At 54.6% G+C, this 21,752-nt stretch overlaps 2 protein-coding genes across 2 annotated transcripts; both read left to right on the top strand.

Moving 5' to 3' along the window:
* The first annotated feature begins 8,420 nt into the window (after nucleotides 1-8,420).
* LOC120658639 lies at nucleotides 8,421-9,459 on the top strand. Its single transcript, XM_039936911.1, has one exon. It carries the CDS (start codon nucleotides 8,886-8,888, stop codon nucleotides 9,183-9,185), a length of 300 nt encoding a protein of 99 aa, XP_039792845.1. The 5' UTR covers nucleotides 8,421-8,885; the 3' UTR covers nucleotides 9,186-9,459.
* Nucleotides 9,460-11,884: 2,425 nt separating this feature from the next.
* LOC120658538 (BTB/POZ domain-containing protein At3g49900-like) lies at nucleotides 11,885-17,107 on the top strand. Its single transcript, XM_039936798.1, has 4 exons — nucleotides 11,885-12,411; nucleotides 12,574-12,646; nucleotides 14,860-15,372; nucleotides 15,879-17,107. Exons 1-4 carry the CDS (start codon nucleotides 12,182-12,184, stop codon nucleotides 16,686-16,688), a joined length of 1,626 nt encoding a protein of 541 aa, XP_039792732.1. The 5' UTR covers nucleotides 11,885-12,181; the 3' UTR covers nucleotides 16,689-17,107.
* Nucleotides 17,108-21,752: the final 4,645 nt, after the last annotated feature.

The raw sequence follows: 21,752 nt of genomic DNA, 5'->3' as shown, positions 1-21,752 counted from the left end.
CGGGGCTGTGTGTTCTGATGAGGAACCTGGTGTCCTCACGGAGCCACTCCTACCTGCTTTGGGAGCTCCCGATGCATGGATCTCCGAGATCCGGGACTACCTGAAGGATAACATCCTCCCTGATGACGATGTGTCCGCTGAGCGCATAGTCCGATTGGCTAAATGCTACGCGGTGGTAGAAGGGGGTCTCTACCGCCGTGGCGCCAACGGAATCCTCATGCGATGCATTTCCCAGGGAGAGGGCCGCGAACTGCTCGCGGAGATCCATGGAGGCGAGTGCGGAAGTCATTCCTCCTCTCGCACGCTTGTTGGCAAGGCCTTTCGGCATGGCTTCTACTGGCCAACAGCACTCCAGGATGCGGCTGAGCTGGTAAGGTCCTGCAAAGCATGCCAGTTCCATGCAAAGCAAATACACACCCCAGCTCAAGCCCTGCAAATGATTCCACCCTCGTGGCCATTCGCTGTGTGGGGTGTGGATATCCTGGGGCCTTTCCCCCGGGCTGTCGGCGGATACCGGTTCCTCTATGTCGCCATCGACAAGTTCACCAAGTGGCCGGAAGTTACTCCTGTGGTGAATATTACTAAGAAATCAGCAGTCGCATTCCTCAGGTCCATTGTGTGCAGATTTGGCGTCCCAAACCGCATCATCGCGGACAACGGGACCCAATTCAAAAGCAGACTCTTCCAAGAGTACTGTGAGGACATCGGCATCCAGCTATGCTTTGCGTCCGTGGCACATCCCCGCAGCAATGAACAGGTTGAGAGAGCGAATGCAGAGACCCGCACCTACAACTGCTTGAAAAAGCATGGTGCCAAATGGGTTGACGAGCTTCCGTGTGTACTATGGGGCAACCGGACCACACCCAGCCGAGCCACCGGGGAGACTCCGTTCTTCCTGGTCTACGGGGCCGAAGCATGCCTTCCCCCAGAAATTCACCTGGGCTCCCCACGGGTCCAGGCCTTTGACGAATCCATGCAGGAGCAGCTGCGGTGCGATGATGTGGACTTCGTTGACGAGCGAAGGTGGCGAGCAGCAATCCGAAATGCACGTTACAACCAGGCGCTCCGGCGCTATCATCAACGGTTCGTGCACAGTAGGGAGCTCTGGGCTGGCGACCTCGTCCTCAGGCGGATCCTGAACTGAGCGGGGCTCCACAAACTCTCCCCCAGCTGGGAGGGGCCTTTCAAGGTTACGGAGGTATGCCGGCCCGGATGCGTTCGCCTCGCCACAGAAGACGGAGTGCCGCTGCCCAACCCGTGGAACATAGAGCATCTGCGTAAGTTTTACACCTAGGCAGAGCAGGGAAATAACTTTTCCTTTGTAATAAGATAGAGTCAGCATGCGGCCCAGAGCGGTTGAGGGCCACCCTCGTAAACCCGACCTCTGGCATCCATCGCACCATCGGCTAACGCGCGGCTCAGAGCGGTAGAGGTCCGACCTCATAAACCCGGCCTCTGACATCCATCGTGCAAGCCATGTACATCGAGATTGCAAAGGAAAGAATTTCTCCTAGTTCTATCTTTGTGTCAAAGCTAAATTACGCATTTCGATTATCGGAATTTTCGCTTTTTTCTAACCCCCGCGGGACCTCCACTCTTGTTGCTGCAACTAAGATCCGCATTGAGCTGCTGGACTACCGTACAGGTCCGGACCCTCTTGCTGCTGGAGAGGGGTCCGGACCCCTAGAGACCTACTCTGGGGAGCGGGTACTTGTTTCCTGGGGTGGTTCGGAGCCCAGTGTAGCCGCTTAGCTAGTTCCGTACCCAAAAGCCTGCACTCTCCACCACCCTGTAACGAGTGCTCTAGTACCTGGAGCCGGGTAATTAGGGGCCCGGACCTCGTCCCGGCTCAAGAGCTGGCTTCCTAAGTCCAACACGGCATGTCCAGCACTATATCTCAAAGGATCGAGCACAGCAAAGTGACCTCACCCACTGCTGCGAAGGGTCTGGGACGGTGAAGCCAGGTCCGGAAAGATCGTGCTGTTTCCTGGAATGGTCCGGAGCCCTGCGTAGCGCTTTAGCCTGGTTCCGACCCTAAGCCTACGCACTCCACCACTCTGTAACAAGCACTGACCAACCTGGACCTGCGCATCTTGAGCCCCGGACCCTGTACCAGCCTGGCACTGGTCAGGGATGAGTCCCGCGGGCCTGCTACTAAGCTGTGAATTTGAAGTGATATACAAGTTAAGCCTCCTCTAGGGTGGTAGCCAGACTCAAAACAACTGAGTCTATCTCCCAGGGGGCCCGAGCATCCACTTTGTCCCAGACACCATGAATGGATCCTGCATGCGCCAAACAGCTAGGTTGCAGTATCATTGCTACCATTTAAGCAAATTTGATTCTTCTCTCTGTAGTTCTGTATGCTACGCAGGGAACAAGACGCTTGCTCGTCTTACAAACTATGTGACACCTATGCCCAAGGAGGTCCGGAGTATCTTCTACGGCTCACGTGGCACACAGGTTCAAACAACTGAACCTATCCGCCAGGGGGCCAGGGCGCCGGGGTGCCGCATACCGCAAATCAACAACCGACAAACAGCTAAGTTGAAGTTTCTTCTATTTCAAAAACTTTCAACTAATACAATGTTTGTTACATAATGCAAAAGGAAAAAAAGATACAATCCCCAGCCTAAGGGTCCGCAGGCTCTCGCTTGAAGTAGGCGGCGACGAAGTCAACGACCTCCCGCACGCTGTCCCGAGCGGCGGCCTCCGTCTCTGCTACAGGGCCATCGACCACGGGCGCCAGCGAGATGGCCGGGTCGTGGCTCCGGAGGCAGGTCAGGATGTGCTCCGCCACCATCCGGATCAGCTCGCGGCCCTCGTTTTCAAGCTGTCCAGTAAGGACCGGCCCCAGGCGCTGGAGCCTATCCGAGGCAGAGCTCAACACTGGGAGGGCGTCAGCTATCGAAGCTGGCGGCTCCGTCACCTGGATCGGGCTCATTCCAAATGGCACCAGTGCGAGGCTCGCTTCGGCCGCCCAGTCAGCGATCCGCTGGGCTCCAGCGCGCTGGTCTTCCTGGTGCTTCTGGACCGCCTCCCGGACAGCCTCCTGCACCCGGGTGTCCAAGGCCGCCTTGGCCACCTCCACCTCGCGGGACCTCTCCTCGAGCTCGCGGGACCACTCCTCCAGCTTGGCCTCCTTCTGCTCCGCATATGCCTTCAGCTTCTTGAGCGACTCTCGCTGGCGCCCGAGCTCCTTCTCTATGCCGGTGGCGTGGGCCTCCCGCTTGGCGAGGGACTTCCGGCCCTCCTCCAGATCCGCCTCGTCGGCAGCCAGCTGGCTGACTCTCTCCTGCAGTTGCTCGCGCCATCCCTGCAGAGTCGCAGAGAAGACGTCGAGCTCCTGCCTCCGGAACTCGAGGTCCTCGCTGCGAGTCTCCAGCTCGGACTGTTGAACTGCGAGGTGAGCCTCGAGGTCGGACCGCTGAGCAGCGAAGCCAACAACCTCCAGGGTGAAGTCCTGCTCCCGCTGCGCCAAGGATTTCTCCCGGTTCGACACTGCGAGCTCTCGGTCAAACACCTTCTTAAGGCTGGCTCGGTAGGCCTCTTGGTCCGACTTGAGCTTCGACCGAGCTTCCGCAGCGCGGGAGGCTTCTGCCTTCGTGTGCGCTTCTAGGCGGGTGTGCCAGTCGGAGAGACGCTGGCGCTCGCTCTCCAGTGCAGACCACTCCCGCCGGAAGGCCGCCTCGGCAGAGGAGGTTGCCTCCTCGATCGACCGCCGAACTCGCAACAGCACCTGAGGAAGCGGAGTCGCATCCTCCTCCGGGGATTGGAGCTGCAGGAGCCGTCTGCCAAACACCACCTCCAACTCTTCCTCCGCAACAGGACCGGAGCTGGAGGTAGGGGCTTCCGATGCGGCACTTGTCTCCGGCGCCTCCGCCGCCGCCGAGTCGGGCGCGGCCGGACCCAGCTCCGGCGCCCCCGCTGCGGCCGAGTCGGGAGCGGCCGAGCTCAGCTCCGGCGCCCCCGCTGCTGCCGAGTCGGGAGCGGCCGAGCTCAGCTCCGGCGCCCCCGATGCCGCCGAGTCGGGAGCGGCCGAGCCCAGCTCCGGCGCCCCCGCTGCTGCCGAGTCGGGCGCGGCCGGACCCAGCTCCGGCGCCCCCGCTGCTGCCGAGTCGGGCGCGGCCGGACCCAGCTCCGGCGCCCCCGCTGCCGCCGAGTCGGGTGCAGCCGGACCCAGCTCTGGCGCCCCCGCTGCTGCCGAGTCGGGCACGGCTGGGCCCAGCTCCGGCGCCCCCGCTGCCGCCGAGTCGGGCGCGGCCGAGCCTAACTCCGGCACTCCCGCTGCCGCCGTGGCGGACGCGGCCGCATCGGGTGCCCCCTCCACCGATGCGTCAGGAGCGGCTGCGCCCTGCACTGGCACCTCCACCACCGTGTCGGGTGCGGCTGCACCCAGCACCGGCGCCACCGCCGCCGCCGCTGCTGCACTGAGCACTGCAGAGTCTGGAAATGGCATGACAGTCAGCATCGCATCATGTGCCACGGAGTAAGCAGCAGGACGCCGTACCTGAGGGTCCCGCACCTGCTGCCACCGTCGCTATCGATGCCGAGGTCGCCGCCGCCCGGGCACCTGCTGATGTGCCAACGGTGGTAGAAGAACCGCTGGGGCGGGAAGCCCTGGTAGCAAAGCAGAAAAGCCATCAACAAAAAACAAACAAACAGAACACCGGCGCAGGCAAGGAGAGCAGGATGACACTGACCCAGCAGTACCGGGTACCCAGCGTCCCCGGAGCCCGGGCCTCTTCTCTTGTGGCTGCTGCTGCTGCTGTTGCTGTTGCTGTTGTTGCCCGTGCAGCTGCGATGCAGGCGCAACCCGGGCCTGCACCCGTTGCTGCTGTTCCTGCGGCTGCGGCATGGGCGCAACCCGGGGTCGCACCTGTTGTTGCTGCTGCCGTCCGCGTGCCTGCTGCCGCTGCTCTTGCTGCTGCTCCTGCTGCTGCTGCTCTTGCTGCCGGCGCGATGAATTCCTCGGCGGCGATGGTGGTGGTTCAGTTGCGCCAGAGGACCCGTGGGGGCCGGCAGCCCGGGAGCTACCTTGGCCTGCGCCCTCAGAAGACCTCTGGCGCTTCGCGGCGGGCTCCGAGACCAGGGTCCCGTCGCCCCGGAGTAGTCTCCGCCGGCCTGCGTCCCCCGACGACGCACCGGAGCTGCTCTGAGCCTGGCTGGAGCCGGCCGCGGCCGCGCTGCTAGCCGCGGCCTGTTTCCCCTTCGTAGTGGCGCCGGACCCCGCAGCGCCCAGCGTAGCCTGATCCCCGGACGTGCCAGGGATCCGGAGCCCGCGGTTCGCGTCGCCTCCGGTCTGGCGTGGGGCCAGTCCCCTGTCGTCCAGAGTCGGCAGGGTTGTCAGCACCGCCACCCTCGCGGAGTCCTCGCAGAGGGGGACTATGCCCTGCGGGAGGATCAGGTTCTCCGGGATGAAGGTGTCTCCCGTCACGTTCCGCACCAGGACCTCCAAGGCCTCCTGGGTCAGGTCGCTTCCCTCCCCGCGGTGGGTCCTGCTGCAATCGTTGAGGCCGGTGAAGCTCCACGCCGGTCGTGGCCGCTGCTTCAGGGGGGCGATCCGCCGCTTCACGAAGTCGCCGAGCACGTGCCATGAGGTGAGGCCGCTCTCCGCCAGCGACCTGATCTTGTCCAGCACGGAGTCGAACTCCGGCTGCAGCGACGGCTTGGCCCTCCAGGATGCTTTGTCGGAAGCGGGCCCCGCGATCGGTAGGGCAAGGCGCTCGTTGGCTTCGGTGGTGGCGATCACCCAATCCCTGCGCCATTCCTCCCACCTTCCGCCAGCAAGGCCGGGAATGTAAGGAGTCGGCAGGTCGCTCCTTATCTGGAAGTAGTACCCTCCCACTTCGTCCCTGCTCCTTCCGGACCTCACCAAAATGAAGAAGTAGCGGAAGAGGATGACGCAGGGCCGAACTCCTACGAACATCTCGCATAGGTGCACGAAGATGGACGTCAGGAGGAGGGAGTGCGGCGTCAGATGCTGAAGTTGGAGGCCGAAGTCTTCCAGCAGCAGCAGCAAGAATGAAGAAATCGGCAGTCCCACGCCGGCGGAGACATGCGAGGTGAATAGCACGAACTCCCCGGCGCGGAGGTTGCCAAGGGGAACCGAGCCTGCTCGCACCCCCCAGCCGGTCTCCTGAGCACTCCACCCAAGCAGGCGGCGCACTGTGTTCAGCTCTCCCTCGGTCTGGAAGCGACGGGGATGAACAAGGGATGCCATCTCTTGGTGGGTGAGGAAGGAGCTTGTGTAAGGGGGAGAGAAGGGCGAGGAAAGCTCGGAGGCAAAGGGGCGCAAAGACTGGAGGAAGAAGACGAATGCGGGAAAGCAACCGTGGAATGCGGTATGCCCCGTTATAAAGCCTGACTCAACCGGCGCGCCCCGGAACCGTCGCCGGAACTCAAGCGACGCCCGCACCCGGAGTTAGCCGCCCAGTCCATGACGTGGGGGCCCAGGCCCACATGTCAGGGAGGGTGGGTAATCAACGAGGGTGCGAGAAGGCGGGATCCGAACCGTCGCCTGCGCGCGTGAAGCAAGGCGAAAGCCGAGCTGACGTGCGCGCATTAATCGCAGGCGTGGCCGAGCTTTTCGGGAGCTGCGCCGGTGGTAAATGATCCGTTTACTCCGGCCGCAGCAATGCCGAACGTCACGCGTGTGACTAGGTGAACCACTGATCGTGGGGCCCATAGTCAGTAATCCGTTGCGACGTGATGGAGCAGCAACCAACCCAATGGGTGGTCAAAGCCGGTCAAGACCCCTGCGGAAAGGAGCTTCAAGCTATACAGAGCCAAATCGCAGAAGTGGCCCCACCTGTGGGTTCGTACCTCTCCCAAGGTGGGCCCGGGGGCCACTGTCGGTACCCTGTAGCAGGGATACCCACTCTTACTGCAGCAAGGCAGGACCCGCGTAGTTACCCGTAGCTGCGCGGGAAAGATGGAGTAGCCAGGCCCCACAGGCCAGGTTTTTCCCTCACCAGGCCAACGGCCCCGGACCGTTCCCTGCCTGAGGATGGGTCCGGTGACGCCACGTGTCTACACAAAAGGGAAGCTCCGAGCTGACCGCCGAGGCCTCGGACCCCCAGAGGGGTCCGGGACCTCCTGCGCCCGTCCGGACTCCCCTCACCGTGTAGGGGTCCGGAGCCGCCACGTGTCCCGGAGACGTGGGATTGTGCGCGAGTCTTCCGCAGGAAGATCCGCCCACCTACCGCATTTAATGCGATGGACAAGGCGTGCTCTGCCGCCGCGGTACACAAGACAGCCTTTTGTCAGGCCCCGCTGCGCGCCGCGTATTACCAAGGAGCACAGTGGAGCCGCCTGAGCCGCGCCCGCGCAGAGCCCGTCTGCCGCGTTAAATGGATACGACGGCCCGGCACTTTTCCATCATGCCACCTACGCCGCTCCCTACACAGCCGCTCAGCTACGTAACAGGCGATGCTACTAGCTGCGTCGGGCTCCGTCTCGACAAGACAGCGCCAAGACATGATGGACGGAGGGCTCCGGGAGCAGGCGAGGGAATCCAAGAGAGAGATCTCCTTTGCCTGCAACGCCATAATGTATGAACACTCCGTTATTTTATATTACATCGTTGGACCCACCTGTCGGGGATCCAACAGCCGTGTACGCACCCCCTTGAGATATAAAAGGGAGGTGCCCGCTGTGCACAGGACAATCTCCACAATCCAGACAGGCTGAAGCACTCGCACCTTCTCACTCTCGTGGGAAGGCAATACGACACACAGTGGACGTAGGGTATTACGCTCCGGCGGCCCGAACCACTCTAAATCTTGCTGTGTTCATCGAGTTCTTGAGAAAGATTGATCTAAGACTAGCTAACCCCCGAGTACACACCCTCAGGGCTAGGGCGGGTGCCTTCCGCCACCCGGCTGTGGTTTGCAGCACCACGACAAGTAATACTGTAGTAAATATGCTCTAATGATGGATTAATTAGGCTCATTAGATTCGTCTCGTAAAATTAGTTTTGTGATTAGTCTACATTTAATACTTCAAATATTGAAGATTCACTTCCAAAAATGTAAAAGCGCAAAATACAAAGTGATCTAAACACACCCTGAATCAGCATACAAGTTGAAGTCGCATTGCCGAACCTGATCAGATGAACACCAACGGGCAACAGCTACTCCGAGCCGGGATCAGGCGAGCATCAGCTTTCTGACGTGGAACGTATGGTGATTAGTGCTACTAAGACTGACTCCAACAAGAGCATGCATAGCCATTTATGCGTCTTCTACTACACTGTACATCATCAAATTGATCCCCAACAAAGCAGGCATACACAGCACGCATTTTGCATGGGAGGATGTTGGAGATGAGAAATTTTTGCCTCTCCAACACGAACTGTACACACGAGGCAATACTCGGTTTGCCTCTCGATTTTGGAGTCAGTCTAACAGAATCTTAAGTCAGTCCAAGATCGACAAATGATCCATCCAGTATCCGCTGTCTGCTGACGAGGCTACACCTTTCCAAGCAGAGGTGTGGTCAAAAACAGTGGTGCTTCTTCGATCGGTTGCGTGTGCACGCAACCCTTGCTGGAGAAGATCCTCCGATCACCCACTGTTTCGCACGGCAACATCAAGACCGCCATCATACCGGGGGAACTTATCCGAGACAGACCGGGATGCCCAGCGGACCATGTGACGAAATGGATTCCAGCAGCAGCAGGAGGCCGGGCAGCCGCCCGGCGAAATTTCCACGCCCGGGCCAGTCAAATTCGCGCGCCCAGGTCCTTGCCGGGAAGGCTCGAACCCGCCTGTATAAAAGCGCACGGCCCCGGTCCTTGGCACGGCACGAAGCAACGCAAGCAAGGCTGCAAGGGCGAGAACCACTTGGCGTGAGGGAAAAAAAAGAGCTCGGAACACACAACAGCAATGGAGGGGCTGATCCCGTTCGTGATCGACGCGTTCAGGAGGAGCCATGAGCGGAGCGGCTACCGCACCGTCTCGTCGGACGGCGGCAGCTCGCGCGGCGGGGGCAGCAGGCGGCACCTCATCGACTACTCGGAGTTGCCCGACGCCGGAGCCGCGGCGAGCGTCGTCGACAGGGCGTCCGGCGGCACTCTGCACCGCCGCGCGCGGTCGGACTACGTGGAGACGACGGCCGTGCGTCGCAGCGAGGAGCTCGGCAGGCCGGCGGCCGTCGTCGCAGGGTCAGCCTATCGCCGGAAATGAGGGGGTTGCGTGCGAGCTTGCTTCCTCTGAACTTTGGAGCACTCAGGAGCATAAAGCGATGCAGCATGTTGGGGGAGTAGTTAACTACAATTTGTTCTGATTAATTCGTTCTTAGCCATGCATTAGTGTAATAATCAAAGAAGAGAAAGCTCAGCTCGTGAGCGTAAAGAGGCGCTCACGGCTCGCATTCTCCTAAGCTCAAGGTCAAACCTGTATTTGTGTTGCTGTTCCGAAGGAAAAATGAAATGTATATATATGTCACCGATATTTTTGACTTGTGTATTCCATTAATGTCTGAAATGAATAAAAGAACGCTGAAAAGAAAACTCGAAAACTCAGAGATCAAGCTCTCCCCCAACTGATGACGTACGCATATATGTCATCAATCGGTGTATGATTAGCTTACGCTAGCAAGTCAGGAAATTTTGGATAGTTTCTAGATCGGCCAGTTTTGACACGGGCAAGGAGTGAGTGTTTATCGCAGACAAGTTGTCGCCCTTGCTCATCCTCTGCTGCGACTCTGCCATCCGAGCTTCGCCGCCTGCAGGCAGGTTCAGGTCTCGCATTTACCCATATCGCTGTCAAAAATTCAAAAAGTTATCTGAACACTGACCGTGTTCATTCCATGCAAGTAAAGTGCAAACGAAATTCCTTGTTAATTTTTCTTGCGAGGTGAAATTCCTTGTTAAATGATCTGCAATGCTCCTGACTTTTCCAAAAAATTTGTGCAAACAAAATTAGTGTCTCCAACAGGACCGTTTGCTTTAAAAACATGACTGAAGAGTGAGTAATCTGCCGCATACTACTGTTCCAGCGTCAGGCTATGGCTGGACCGCTAGAGCGCCACAGGAACTGCCACCCGGATCGGCAGTCGCAAACCTCATGGCTTTTTATGGCTCTACTACACTGGGTCCTCGCTTGACATTTACTCCGCCCCAGCAATGTCCTCGCAGCGTTGCAGGCGATCGACTCTCGCAGCATCGCTTCATATCAGAGGATGTACGCGCGCGCTTCTTTGCGTCAGGGACGTGCAGGAGCGCAGCAGCAGAACTTGTTCATGGAAGACTTGGCAACAGTTGCAATGTTCTTTCCAGAATCCAGACTCACACAGGGTGCGTACCGAACTTGACCCTATTTATTTTTCTAAAAAAAAGAAAAAAATGGGTAGCCATTTTCTTTCCCTTTCAAGAATGGCTTCGAGATCCCCTGACCCTGCACACAGCGTCATTTAGAATGCTGCCGTGCTGGCGACGTTATCCAGCGCGGACAGCCACCTCCTTTGATGTGAATCCTCAGCCGCCCATCGTGTGCGATCCTACGGCTGCCGTAGAACACGTACCGGTGTACAGGCATGTATCGTACGCGCCGTAGAACAGTTGTGAAAAGGTCAACGCCAGTTAGGCAGTTACTGCGGCCATCGCCGAACCGGCCGGACGGAAGTAGAGCGCCGCACGAACACGCAGGATCGACGCACGAAACGAAATCGTCGAACACGTGTTGGCCCGCGTACGACGCGACCGCCGTTCCTCGCGCGAGCACGTACCAGTGCGCCACCGTGCAGGGGCAAGCGCGCTTGGGTAGATGCCAAATGACAGCTCGTCTGGCACGAATCTAGATGCACGGTGGCCCGAGCGTAGTTCTACGGCAACCGTTTTGAACTTTTGATGCTCGGCTTTTAATTTACGGGACGGATGCGGACAAAGCCATGTGATCAGCTTATGTGCGAAACGGGGAGGCCCATGAATGTGAAATTTGTACTACTCTCCATAACCTCAAATTAAACTGAAGCTTCCGCCTAGGAAGCGAGATTCGATGGCAAACTACTTTTTTCTTCGGGCGTTGTTTAGTTCCCATCAAATAAACCCCGTAAACGTAAAAAAAATGTCACATCGAATATTTCGACACATGCATGAAGTACTAAATAAAATCTATTTACAAAATTTTTTGCATGGATGGGCTGTAAATCGCGGGACGAATATAATGAGCCTACTTAATTTATGATTTGCAACAGTGATGCTACAGTAACCATCCGCTACTTATGGATTAATCAGCATCATTTGATTCGTCTCGCGATTTACAACCCATCTGTGCAAAAAAAATTTGTAAATAGACTTCATTTAGTACTTCAAATTAGCAAGATTTTTTCGCAAAAAAAATTTGCGTTTCAACTAAACAGGGTCTCAATGATGATCTGGCCCCATGCACATTAACGGAATAGCATTTTTATTTAAAAAAATAGGATAGATTTTAATTAGTACTACTAGTAAGTCACAGTCAGCATTCAACGGATACTAGGACTAAGAGCCAGGAGATCGTATCATCCAAAGTTAGGACATCTCTTAATGTCATTTGCATTCTAACGATCTAATGTTACCTGCAAGATTGCATGGTTGAGTTTTTCAAAAAAAAAAAAAGATTGCAAGGTTGGACTGTCACCGAGATTTTACATGAATACTTTTAAAGCCCAGCCGTCCTTCTCTGCCTCGTGGTCGTCCTCGTAGATGGTGTCGAGGGATGCAAGCGGGAGTCCGCAAAACCCACATATATATTTAATTAATTGGGTTGCCGCAATAACTCGCGAAAATTTGGTCTATACGTGGGTTCGCGAGCTAGCCCACTTACATCCCTGCGAGTTCGAATATCCAAATTCTGATGTCTAGGGTTTTGTGAACCATAGCAGCCGATGCTGTCCCTCTCACCATCAGAGCCGAGGTTGAAAACACACGAGCTCTCGGGCACCATCATCAGCGGTGTCCCCTGCAGCCCTGTTGCAGGACAGGGGCTCAGGGAGGGAGGGATCGGCGGAGGAGGGAGGCGGGCCGGCCGCGGGGTGCCACCGCATTTACCCTCCACATGCACGCATTCATTGCCGCCCCGATTTAACACCCCCGACGCCGACCCCCTTGACGGCATCGCTGGGTACTGCTGCGACTCCCGCCCCGCTGCCGCCGCTCCAGCCTCCGGAGGACGAGGAGAGAGAGGGAGCGCGGCACGGCATGGAGATGAGCCGGGGGTGGCAGGAGCTCGGCGTCGTCGACACCATCTACGAGGACGACCACGAGGCGGAGGAGGACGAAGAGGAGGAGGAGGAGCGATTCGACTCTCCCACCATGTCGTCCTCGGCGGCCACCTCGCGCTCGTGCTCCCCGGAGGTGGAGGAGGAGGACGCCGCGGCGGCGGCGCACCCATCCCTGCCGCCGGCGCTCTGGCGCGCCGTGCAAACGTGGTACGTGCCACCGCGTGTAGCGCATGCTCCTCGCGATCGATTCGACCCGCGCGTGGATTCCGGACGGGATTGGAGTTGGAGCGGTGAATTTTGCTCCGCCGGGGACTGTCGAAACAGACTGACTGACCGATCGCCCTCCTTGATGGTGATGGATCGATGCAGGTCGCGGGCCAACGGATCGCGCAAGCCGGACGTGATCGTTCGAGTCCAGGAGCATCGCCTCCCCCTGCACAGGGTAACACCTTCGATTCCTCCTCCTTTTTCTCTGCTGAATCTTCTCTTAACATCGGCGGTGATAGCTGAGTTCTCGTTCTTTCCCCTTTCTCTGCTGAATTCTCAACGAAATTATTTTTAAGCTCAAAGTTTTTCCCTGCTGTACTGCCGTCCAGCCCGTCCTGATCGAAGTTTTTCAAGCATGGTAACGGAACCGGCTCCTCCGTACTGCTGCATTAGTGGTTCCAGCAGTTTTTTCGTCCCCGTCTTTATGATAGATCGTACACCGCAGCTGTATCCCTTCCGTTGCAAACAAGAATTTATCATCCATGGCGGATTAACTCGCGTGCCCGGCTGGACGCTTACACTGAAACGGCAACCCATGAAACCTCACCCATTGCAGCGCGCGTACGCGTCTCCTGTGAAGGTGACGGTGCCATCGTTCTCCCTGCACCAGGAGGCAGTGCCCAGTTGTCATAGATTCACCGCGGCGTCTGCCTCCTCTGTTCCTGCACAACCTGGCTGCCTCACCCTCTTTCTCTTGCCGGATGCACCTGCACTGCACGTGAATTCGCTGGGGCCAAGCTGCAGCTACCGATTCCCAGCTTGACACACAGTGACTCTTCCATTTCCATCGGACTGCGATTGCAGCGAGTTGTGGTTCAGCTTTCGAGCCATGATGGATGGCCGCAGATCCTCTTCCCCCGTCTCTGCCGGCTCTGCCCCACGAGGAACAGCTCCCAACAATGGCGTCCAAAGAGGCAATAATTGATGACGCACCTGTAGCCCATTCATTTACCACCACTGCGCTGTCCCCGCCTTGGTTAGCGCATCAGCGCGGGAGGAGCCGTAACTTTCAATCTACTCTTTCTGTAGCCGTCACCGTCAGTCCGCCGGAGGACCATCACACGCCGGAGTAACTGCCTGGGGAAGTATTACTCGATCGAGCTTGCCTTCAGCATATGGCCATCGCGGGTTCTAGTAGTAGCTCCTACGTTCTCTTAGGCTTTGTTTAGTTTCCAAAAATTTCGGCACAGTATTTGTCATATCGAATCTTCAGACACATGTATGGAGCATTAAATGTAGTTGAAAAAATAACTAATTACACAGTCCACCTGATTAGCACGAACTGAATCTTTTAAGTCTAATTAATCGATAATTGAACATTATTTGTCAAATAACAACGAAATGTACTACAGTACCAAAACCCAAACATTTTCACCAACTAAACACACCCTTAGAGTAGCATCATTTCTGAATTCTGGATGTTCCTTCGGTGATTCGAACTGAAAATTTAAGATGGAAGTGGAGTAGATAGAGATCCAGCGATTTGGAATTCGGTCCCTCCATCTCCGTGGCATGTGCATGTCAGTTCGGGCCTTAAATTCTAGGTCGATGAGCAGGTGATGTTACCGGGATTTCGAATGCCGGCGATCGTGTTGGATTGGGACCAGACCGTAGTGTCGGCGTACGCGTACGAAAGTACTGGCCGTTGGCCAATGGCCATGTCGCGTTCATGTCTGTCTGACAACAGAACGTCGTTTCAAAATGTCTGTATTTTAGTACAGTACTAGTAGTTGTGGTGGTGCTACCACTCGCTGGGATCTGAACGTAATTCTGAACGCAGTGGCATTCTCTGAACATACCAGGAAATGCAGTATGTCTAGGGGAAGTTAACTCTGAAGAACTCAAGCAGAAGAGTGAGATGATGATTCAAGTTTAGTGAAGAGTTGTTTCAGTAGCTTGGCAAGTTGCGTGCCATTAGTCCATTACGACAACCTTGATAAAAATTCCAAAACAACTGTGTTGTCATGTGCACTGCCACATAATCAAGATCCAACTTCCTGGCCCTGCAACATTTTGGCATTGCTATGTTGTGGGCTCGGGTAAGGTACATTCGCCAGATCATATGGTCGAGCTCCATCCTGATTGCAGCGACTTTAAGCTCACACACGAAGCTAAAATCTGCCGGTACCTGCCGTACGGATAGTACACTCATTGTTCTTGTCTTCGTTGTTATTAGTGACAAAAGATTGATGAGAAAAGATCATGTTTCGGAAATTGTGGAATTTTGCAGCGGACAGCTCAATTCATCCATTCAAGCAGAATTCTTTTTTTAGGGCCTATTAATGCGTTTCTTTCAAAAAAAAGGACCTATTAATGCGTTTTTTTGCTGTATGAAGTGATCGTTTTACAGTCAAATTTTGCATGATTTTGACCTTTCAATGTTCACAGGACGTGATCACATCTCAGAGCAGCTTCCTGAAGCGGCTGCTGTCGGATTCCAGCGACGTCGCCATCGCCCTGCCATCGGGCCTCACGTTCGACGGGTTCGTCCACGCCGTCGGGTCCTGCTACGGCTCCGACGAGGCGGCGGCGGCGCTGTCCCCGGCGAGCCTCGCGGCGGCGTGGGCGGCGGCGGGCTGGCTGGAGCTGGGCGCGGGGCGGGGCCTGGCCCGCGCCGCGGAGGACTACTTCTTCCAGGAGGTGGCCACGGACCACGGCCACGCCGCGGAGGTGCTGCGGTCGTGCGCGGCGTTCCTGGGCGGCGAGGCGGCCGGGACCGCCGCGGACCTGCTCGCCCGGTGCCTGGAGGTGCTCGCGGCGTCCGGCGGCTACGGCGGGAGGTGGCTCGACGACGTGGCCGCGCTCCCTGTGGAGGAGTTCCTGGTGGCCGTGGAGGCCATGCGCGCGCGGTTCGCGCACGACCACGACCTCATGTACACCGTGGTGGATCACTACCTGGAGGTTCGTACGTGAAAGTGAAACGAATTTTCTTTCTGTTCTGCTCAGTTCGATCGATTCCCACACCGCCACACGCCAAATGGCGGCATGCAAACTTGCAAAGGATGTCACATCGGCCTTGTTTGGTTCCCAAGCACTATCAAGTGCTACAAAGAAAATCTCGCATGCATGGTGTGCTAAATAAAATCTATTTGCAAAACTTTTTCAGAAATGAGTGTAACTTTTCGTTCCGAATCTAATGACGGTAATTAATCGATGATTTACTACAGTGATGCTACAGTAACTATTCTCTAATCGCACAGTCAAATGCCTCATTAGATTCTTTAGAGTCATTAGCGTAGGGTCCTGAAGTTGGTTTTGTAAACCGACTTTGTTTGACACTGTAATTAACGGTCAAAATATCATTATTCACTAGCACGCTACAAACCAAATACCAAATGGGGCCATCATTTGGGGTGTTTCGTAATGTTTAGCCAAAAAACTTGCTAACTGCGCCGGTGTTTATGCAGAACCACAAGGGGAAGCTGACAGAGGAGGATAAGGGAAGACTGTGCTACAACGTCAACTGCACCAAGCTGTCGCAGCACCTCTTCATGCACCTGGTCCAGAACCCGCGCCTGCCGCTCCGCTTCGTCGTGCAGGCCATGCTCGTCGAGCAGCTCCACTCCCACCACTCCATACTCCTCAGCCACCACCACCACGCCGCCGCGCCGGCGCCGGGGCTGCCGCCAGCGCCGGTCCTCAAGCCTTCCCTCTCGGGCGCCTTCAGCGGCGGCCTCGCGGGGGACGCCGCCAGCATGACGCTCGGCGACATCCTCCAGCGCGACGCCGCGCTGCGCCAGTCCGCGCACATCCGCGCGTCCATGCAGGCCACCAGCCTGCGCATCGAGACCCTCGAGCGCGAGCTCGCGAGCCTCCGCACCCGGCTGCGCCGCTCCGAGCAGCAGCAGCAGGCCGAGGCCACGGCCGGGGCCTCCGCGATCGAACGCGCGCCGGGCAAGTCCGCCAGCTTCCGGATACCGCGGAGCCGGCTCTGGGACGGCGAGGAGCTCGCGCCCGTCGGCACCAGGCGCGCCGCCTCCAGGGACGGCAGCGCGAGGGGCTTCAAGTCGCGGCTGGTGCACGGATTCAAGAACCTGTTCAGCAGGAGGCAAGGGGCCGCCGGCGCGCCGTCCGCGTGCGGCGAGGACGCCAGCACCCGCTGCTTCGGCGACAAACGCGCCGCTGCCGCTGAGCTTGAGCTGGAGATCGACGACGACGAGGTGATCTGCGTGGAGGAGAGGTGGCGGCCGCACCGGAGAAACCACTCCCTCGTATGACCGCCCGTTACAGAGGGATTGGCGTCGTTGCTGCGCTGCGAGCGTGCACGGCGAACAACAATGAGTGTAGGGGTGGAGTCGTGGGAGATCCTTGGGAAATGATCACGCCACTGTTTACACGGCCATGACATCGTCGATGATTTGTTAGCTTTGTTTGATAGTTTCTGTTGATGGATGATGACGTTTCTTGGATGAAAGGCTAAGAACCAGCCTCACGTTTTAACATGTCCGATGTCGATGCTGACTGAATGAGAGGGGTAGTCGGTATGTTGTGGTTTTTACGCAATAGTTCGTTGTCTTATTTCTTTTTTGTTTCTTCGGTTATTTTTCTAACCTTTGATCGATGTATACTACGTATGTGCTGTTTTTTGAGATTTAGATGTATGTGCTTTGGTAACAGGAAGGAAAGGATGAATCTAGCTGGATGATTTTGCCTTGTTTATACTCGCCTTGTTTGGTTGTTGTTCCAGAATTCTAGAATAAAGTTTGACCGTTCATTAAAGGTGTCAAACAAAGGCAGTTTACAAAAACCAACTCCAAAACCCTTGCGCTAGGAACATTGACGAATTTAATGAGGTCTTTGAGCGCGTGATTAGAGGTTATTCAAGACCACATTACTGTAGTGCCATTGTAGTCAATCATCGATTAATTACCGTCATTAGATTCGTCGCGAAAAGTTGCATTTATTCCTGAAGAGGTTTTGAAAACATACTTCATTTAATACTTCATGCGGAGTCAAGAACACGCATTCTAGAATCCCTAGAATGAAACCAAACAGTATATGTTTTTACCTTTCCCCACCAATGGCTAGATTCTTGGTAGCCCTTGTGGCCGCATGGTCAGTAGTGGTCTGGTCCTCTCCAGCGAGCGTTAGTTCTATTGGTGATATATTTAAAATTAGAGAATTATTTTCTTGATTCTAAAAAAAAGTTGTGCTCAGTTTCTCAACCTTTTTTCTCTTGAACTTGGCTATTTAGCCCCAAAACGAGTTTTGTTTAGTTTCTTGGCCCCTCCATTACCTGTGGTTAGGTCTGCAGTCTAATTATAGTAAAACACATCTAGATTTTTAGAAAAAAATCATGAATTTTTGGTATTTCCCACTAGTAAAATAATTTCTAGGTATTTATATATCTATTTTCAATTTTTAAATCATAGAAAATCATAGGAACATGGTAAGATAGTAAAAAATTTACTGGAGTCAAATCTAAAAGCATGTTAGATTCAACAAAAATCACCAACCTACCATTCAAGCTACTGAAAAGTAGATATTGGTAATTTTTGCTAGATCCAACATGTTTAGATATGATTCTTGTGATTTTGTTCACTATTTACCATGTTCCTATGATTTTCTATTATTTTAAAAACTGAAAATAGATTTATAAATGTCTAGAAATTATTTTACTAGTGATCAAAATACCAAACATCTACGAAAAATTCTTTTACGTTATTGTATTCTTGGTTAAAAAATCTAAACTGATACGTCTGGATATAATTAGACTGTAGACCTAACTGCAGGTGACGGAAGATCCAACAAACTAAACAAAACTCATTTTTGGGCCAAATAGCCAAGTTCAAGAGAAAAACAGTTAAGAAACTTAGGATAACTTTTTCTTAAGACTAAGGAAATAACTCTCTCTTGAAGTTATTAACATGAGCAGCGAGCTCCGATAAGGCAAAACAAAATGCTTGAGCATCTCATGTAGTTCCAACAAATTTGGATCAATTTGTTCTAGAAATGACCTTCTATCTGATTTAAGATTTGAATTTTGTGATTTTAACCCCTGTATTCAACAATGCTCTACATAGAAGGTATGACACTCTGTATCTCCTTTTTCCTCATCCCATCTCATTCTGAAAAAAAACATACATATGGATATATAATCTTCCCTAATATTCTTCTTTTTCTTATATCATGACACGTGCCACTCCATTACTCCATTGCCACTCCATTCCTCAGATCTAGGTTTTCTAAACAATGTCACCATGATGCCATGATCTTGCCCGTCATCTTTTGAACATAAAAAGTCTTGTTTGATTTTTTAAGTAGCTGTAACATCGAATATTCGGATGTCAATTCAAATATTTAGATGCCAATTTAATACGAAACTAATTACATAAGTTGTAATTAGGGCTCTAGACAAATCTATTAGGTATAATTAATACATGATTAGCGAATGGTTACTCTAGCAATTAATGATCAAATTATGTAATATATTCGTATCATGATTAAATCAGGACTTATGAAATTAGTTTGAATAAATCTATATTTAGTACTCTTTATTAATATTTAAACATACGATGTGATGGAACTTACTCCCTCCGTACCCATATTGTCGGTGTCCTGGCCCGGGGGCCTGGCACCAACTAGTGATGATGCTGCGTGTCCCTAATTCCAGATGGTTGATGCGAGAAGCAACACAGTAACACACGGGTTTATCCTGGTTCCGACCGCGGGGCCGTACGTCCAGCAAGGGGTGTGCGAGGGCACTGTACTGACTTGCACCGAGGTGCCTGTAGTAGGCGGTACAAGCGAGGCGAGAGAGGGAGGGAAGCTCCCAGGTCTCTGCTAGAGGAGGAGTTGATTGAGGCAAGTGCCAATATCGGGGCTCAAGAGCGTGTGTGCTCTGTGAGTTGTGCTGAATGCAGTGTTCTGCCCCGATCGATAAGATAAAGCCCGCCTCCCCCTTTTATAGACACAACGAGGGGCGGTCTACATGTACGGGGGGAGAAGTCGTCGTTCTTCGCCGAATCGGGGGTGCACAGTGGTTGTCTACTGTAGACAGTACACTGCGAGCACTGGAGATCGCGACACCGGGCGTGGCAGTTATCCTGGGCGTCATCCTTGGCCTTGCGGAGATCACGCCGGTGTCCTGGCAGCCCCGGCGGACGGCGTGGTGGTTGCTGTAGAGGGTACCGTCCTCTGCACTTGACGTGGCGGCATTCCGAGGGTCCTGCGGGCGGGGGTCTTGATCTGGTCAAGGCTTGGGCCGCGCCCGAGGGTCGTGCCCATGCCATTCGATAGATCTGCAGAGGGGTAAGTACAAGGGAAGTACGTGGAGTTGGCAGCACAGTGGCTAGAATAGTGCCGAGCACGTCTCGCATAGCGTCGCAGGTTCCCACAGTGACGCCACAACGTCCGGAATGGCGGAGCAGTGACCGGAGTTGGCGGACGGGACTCCGGTCACAGCCACTGTGCGGAATGGTGGCCTGACGCCGTCTGACCCGGGCTCTGCGGAGGAGTGGTTGGCGTTTAATGCCTCCGTACGGCAGGAGGGCTAACGGATGGTGGTTTGTCCTTTCCGTCGAGGGGTGGTCTCGAGCGAGGCGGAGATGCGGGGCGCTGTCGAGGGTCTCGGCGGGGAGCCCTCGAGCGAGGCGAAGATCGCCCCGCGGGTTCGAGGAGGCTTGGATGGGCCGCACTGTGTACGTGTGCTGCGTATTAGGTTTCTTTGAGTCCTTTCCTTTCCTCCGGATTGGAAGGAGGCTGTAGGCCTTCGTGGGCCCAGTTGGCTAATATGTGTTTGTGTTTTAGGGCGATTTTAGTCCCTTGATTAGGGTGCCCCTAATCATGGTACCCGACACATATTATTTGTTGTTCTGGGCCTATACGCCGATTTCACAATGAGTATCATCCTTCCACTGCCGCGCGCAGTTTGGATGCGTTTGCCCCTGGAACTCTTCAGCTGCCGTTCCGCGTCGTGCCCTTCCTAACTCCACATGTTTCACGTGCCCCCAAAACTCGAGCAGCAGCCAACCAGCAGGCGAGCCCCCAGCGAACCAGACAACTAGCACAACACCATGTGATGGGACTTACTCCCTCTGTACCCATATTACTTGTCGTTCTGGGCCTATACATCGATTTCGCAAACAACCAGCACAACGCCATGTGATGGGACTTACTCCCTCCGTACTCATATTACTTGTCGGTCTGGGCCTATACACTGAATTCGCAAAGAGTGTCATCCTTCTGCTGCCGCGCGCAATTTGGAGGCAAGCCGTCCTTCTGCTGCCGCGCGCAATTTGGAGGCAAGCCGTTCCGCGTCGTGCCCTTCCTAACTCCACATGTTTCACGCGCCCCCAAAACTCGAGCAGCAGCCAACCAGCAGGCGAGCCCCCAGCGAACCAGCCAACTAGCACAGCGCCATGTGATGGGACTTACTCCCTCCGTACCCATATTACTTGTCGTTCTGGGCCTATACACCGATTTCGCAAACAACCAGCACAGCACCATGTGATGGGACTTACTCCCTCCGTACTCATATTACTTGTCGGTCTGGGCCTATACACCAATTTCGCAAAGAGTGTCATCCTTCCGCTGCCGCGCGCAGTTTGGACACGTTTGCCCTTGGGAACTCTTCAGCTGTCGTTCCGCACGCAGTTTGGACGCCCTTGGGAACTCTTCAGCATACCGTCGACCCCCGGCCTATGCAACAGACTAGCAATTCAAGCTATGCAAGTTTCTTGTACAGCTAACATCCGCAGAGCTATTTAATAAAGGTAAAGGAGGAAAAATACTCTCTAATTAATGACTTTTTGGTAACAACAATCATGTTCTAAACGACAACTATTATGGAGGGAGTATGACTTAAATTGAAAAAAAAAGCAAACGAGACCTTAATTTGTTTGACAACCGCTGCCGCTGATGTATCCCATGACCCATGTGCAATGGTGGGAACCATAGTCGCACGCAAACCGCAAGCATAGGCGTACCATGTGTAGGATAAAACACGATACACGAAAAATTCATGACAAAATTGCAAAACTCTGCTTGAATTTGACTGTTTTTATTTTGTAAAACTCTGCTTGAATTTGACTGTTTTTTTATTTTGTAAAACTCTGCTCCCTTCTAAATGATTTGGCACTGCTCTCCCGGTTTGATAAAAAAAAAGCAATATCAGCTGTTGACCCCAAAATCAGCTGAAGGCCCCACCGCCTCCTCGTTTGACGAATCCCACTCCGCGTCAGTTCGCCGTCCTCCGTCCGGCCGTCCCAGTCGAGAGCACGACGACCCAAAAAAACGGGAAAAACGAGCGTCGCCGTCACGCACACGCCTCCGCCCAAACT

The sequence above is a fragment of the Panicum virgatum genome, chromosome 2N (genome assembly GCF_016808335.1).
Source record: "Panicum virgatum strain AP13 chromosome 2N, P.virgatum_v5, whole genome shotgun sequence".
In the NCBI taxonomy this organism is placed as follows: Eukaryota; Viridiplantae; Streptophyta; class Magnoliopsida; order Poales; family Poaceae; genus Panicum; species Panicum virgatum.
The sequence above is the reverse complement of the archived record's forward strand: the minus strand, read 5'-3'. Positions and strand labels throughout refer to the sequence as shown.

Bases quoted from the DNA above. Each gene is read 5' to 3' on its own strand.
- LOC120658538 (XM_039936798.1), top strand. From the start codon at position 12,182: ATGGAGATGAGCCGGGGGTGGCAGGAGCTCGGCGTCGTCGACACCATC. The intron at 12,647-14,859 runs GTAACACCTTCG...CAATGTTCACAG, and splicing joins ATCGCCTCCCCCTGCACAGG to GACGTGATCACATCTCAGAG. The intron at 15,373-15,878 runs GTTCGTACGTGA...GTGTTTATGCAG, and splicing joins TGGTGGATCACTACCTGGAG to AACCACAAGGGGAAGCTGAC.
- LOC120658639 (XM_039936911.1), top strand. From the start codon at position 8,886: ATGGAGGGGCTGATCCCGTTCGTGATCGACGCGTTCAGGAGGAGCCAT.